At 43.0% G+C, this 3,592-nt stretch overlaps 1 protein-coding gene across 1 annotated transcript in view; it reads left to right on the top strand.

Moving 5' to 3' along the window:
- Positions 1 to 345: 345 nt before the first annotated feature.
- Positions 346 to 3,592, top strand: part of LOC111981326 (inactive phospholipase C-like protein 1) — a 30,782-nt gene continuing 27,535 nt past the window's right edge. Inside the window, exon 1 of the mRNA XM_070449624.1 lies at positions 346 to 436. Coding sequence (XP_070305725.1) covers positions 361 to 436 — 76 coding nt within the window. The 5' untranslated portion in view covers positions 346 to 360. The remainder of the gene's footprint in view (positions 437 to 3,592) is intronic.

Genomic DNA, 3,592 nt, shown 5'->3' with positions numbered 1-3,592 from the left:
TGATTCCCAGGGTCTGGGCATAGCAGAGGGAGAAGAAAGTGTATAAAGAACAAATGATCAAAGGACTTTGAGAAATGTTGACGTACCCTCTTTCTCTTCCATCGAATGTCTCTGAGAAGTATTTCCCTTTAGACTTTGTTTTTCATTATTCCTATGGTATTTCCCCATGTTTGGCTATGCGTACATTCAATGACAATTCTGTGTTATTCTTTACTAAGAGGTATTGTTTCCAATGTCCTGTTTAGCCTTGTCTACAGTAGGACTCATGGCATAAGAAGTCCCTCTGCGACACAGGAATTGCTTGATACTGTACGACCTCACTTCCTTTTGCGTAATCTTGTCCCGTTTATTTCTCTATAGATGATTCAGACGAGCCGGACGCTGATCGAGTCAGCTGACGTGGTCTACTCCAAGCTTACACAAGCACAACGGGCAGGTAAGGCTTTGTAGTATTCACTTTACCAGTGACATGGCCTGGTAAAGTGCCGTCTCCTAAGGTCGGCAAGACAGCACAAACAGATCTCGGACCAGTCTATGCCACAGGTCAGGAGCTTCAACAAACCCAGACAAACATGGGCATAACACTGCCCGCCCTCACTCCCATCCCAAACTGGTCTCTGATCAGTCTTTCTATTACATTTTTTTACCGGGTAAATTGACTGAGCACACATTTTCATTTACAGCAATGACCTGGGGAATAGTTACAGGGGAGAGGAAGGGGGATGAATGAGCCAATTGAAACCTGGGGATGATTAGATGGCCATGATGGTATGAGGACCAGATGGGAATTTAGCCAGGACACCAGGGTTAACACCCCTACTCTTACAATACGTGCCATGGGAGCTTTAGTGACCACAGAGAGTCAGGACACCCATTTTATCATCCCATCTGAAAGACAGCACCCTACACAAGGCAATGAGATATTATATAACATCACTTCTAGCAGCATATGGTCTCTCATTCAGGGACCGACCAGGACCAACCCTGCTTAGCTTCATAGGCACAGCAGTGGAATCAGTTTTTCACAATTCAGTTTTCAGTCAGTTTTTCACAATTCCTGACATTTAATCCGAGTAAATATTCCCTGTCTTAGGTCAGTTAGGATCACCACTTTATTTTAGGAATGTGAAATGTAAGAATAATAGTAGAGAGAATTATTTATTTCAGCTTTCATCACATTCCCAGCGGGTCAGAAGTTTACATACACTCAATTAGTATTTGGTAGCATTGTATTTAAATTGTTTAACTTGGGTCAAATGTTTCGGGTAGCCTTCCACAAGCTTCCCACAATAAGTTGGGTGAATTTTGGCCCATTCCTCCTGACAGAGCTGGTGTAACTGAGTCAGGTTTGTAGGCCTCCTTGCTCGCACACGCTTTTTCAGTTCTGCCCACAAATTGTCTATTGGATTGATGTCAGGGCTTTGTGATGGCCACTCCAATACCTTGATTTTGTTGTCCTTAAGCCATTTTGTCACAACTTTAGAAGTATGCTTGGTGTCATTGTCCATTTGGAAGACCCATTTGCGACCAAGCTTTAACTTCCTGACTGATGTCTTGAGATATATCCACATAATTTCCCTGCCTCATGATGCCATCTATTTAGTGAAGTGCACAAGTCCCTCCTGCAGCAAAGCACTCCCACAACATGATGCTGCCACCCCCGTGCTTCACGGTTGGGATGGTGTTCTTCGGCTTGCAAGCCTCCCCCTTTTTCCTCCAAACATAATGATGGTCATTATTGCCAAACAGTTCTATTTTTGTTTCTCAGACCAGAGGACATTTCTCCAAAAAGTATGAGTCCCCATGTGCAGTTGCAAATCGTAGTCTGTCTTTATTATGGCGGTTTTGGAGCAGTGGCTTCTTTCTTAGCGGCCTTCAGTTATGCAATATAGACTCGTTTTACTGTGGATATAGAACTTTGTACCTGTCCTCCAGCATCTTCACAAGGTCCTTTGCTGTTTTTCTTGGATTGATTTGCACTTTTTGCACCAAAGTACGTTCATCTCTAGGAGACAGAACGCGTCTCCTTCCTGAGCGGTATGACGGCTGCGTGGTCCCATGGTGTTTATACTTGCGTACTATTGTTTGTACAGATGAACGTGGTACCTTCAGGCATTTGGAAATTGCTCCCAAGGATGAACCAGACTTGTGGAGGTCTACAATTTTTTTCCTGAGGTTCTTGGCTGATTTCTTTTGATTTTCCCATGTCAAGCAAAGAGGCACTGAGTTTGAAGGTAGGCCTTGAAATACATCCACAAGTACACCTCCAATTGACTCAAATTATGTCAATTAGCCTATCAGAAGCATCTAAAGCCATGACATAATTTTCTGGAATATTCGAAGCTGATTTAAGGTACAGTCAACTTAGGGTATGTAAACTTCTGACCCACTGGAATTGTGCTACAGTAAATTACAAGTTAAATAATCTGTCTGTAAACAATTGTTGGAAAAATTACTTGTGTCATGCACAAAGTAGATATCCTAAGCGACTTGCCAAAACTATAGTTTGTTAACAAGAAATTTGTGGAGTGGTTGAAAAACGCGTTTTAATGACTCCAACCTAAGTGTATGTAAACTTCTGACTTCAACTGTACATGTGGGGATTTCATCATAGTCACTGTTATTGCTATTGCTGTAGTCATCCAGTAATTTACCATTCATCTTCCTTGGGCAAATGGGTAGTTAACACGTCAGTCGGCATGTGAATTCACTCACCGAGCAAGACGGCATTGAATGGAACAAGAGGAGTGAATAAACTGAAATATTCCCTTAAAAAGAGCTGAGAGGACAGGAAGCACAGCAATAGATAGAAAGATAGAATGATGGAGAGAATGGAAGCAGGGAGTTATTAATACCGTTTTTTTTAATGGCTTGTGGACGATAGCAGTGACTAAGGCTTTTGCTGCGTGGTTGTAATTGACTATAATGAGATTTTTTAAGTACAAAATGGCTCCAAATTAGGGGGCCAATGATTGTCTTTCTCCTGGCTCGCCATCCTCTGCGTGGGGCTGTAATTGCAGTTTGCCACAACTGCAGTACTGAGCGGCTGCAGACAGACAGACGGCTGCAGACAGACAGACGGCTGCAGACAGACAGCGCTCCTAAATGGCAGAGAAGATGAGATAAAGATGCGTCAGGATTCCTGATTTATCATCATTATGTTTGTTTACCTACAGTATTTGTATCTGCCCGCCTCTGAAGACATAGCACAGATAGTACATCTGCACTGGTAAACTCAAGGATATTAAACAGATGCACGTGAACCAGCAGTAAGTGCACACGTGTACACCTCCTAACGTATTTATTTGGACAGTGAAGCAGCCTGTAGGGAGGATGTAACGGCAATCTAGCTCTTCCTCCTCCTCGGACGAGGAGAGGCGAGAAGGATCGGAGGACCAATGTGCAGCGTGGTAAGTTTCCATGATTTAATGAACATGAAAACAAGACACTATACAAAATAACAAACAAACTAACCGTCACAGTCCCGTGTGGCACAAACACTGACACAGAAAACAACCACCCACAAATCCCCAACACAAAACAAGCCACCTATATATGATTCTCAATCAGGGACAACGATTGACAGCTGCCT

This window comes from Salvelinus sp. IW2-2015, linkage group LG20 (genome assembly GCF_002910315.2).
Source record: "Salvelinus sp. IW2-2015 linkage group LG20, ASM291031v2, whole genome shotgun sequence".
NCBI classification, from domain to species: domain Eukaryota; kingdom Metazoa; phylum Chordata; class Actinopteri; order Salmoniformes; family Salmonidae; genus Salvelinus; species Salvelinus sp. IW2-2015.
Note: the sequence above shows the minus strand (reverse complement) of the source record. Positions and strands in the feature narration are given on the sequence as shown.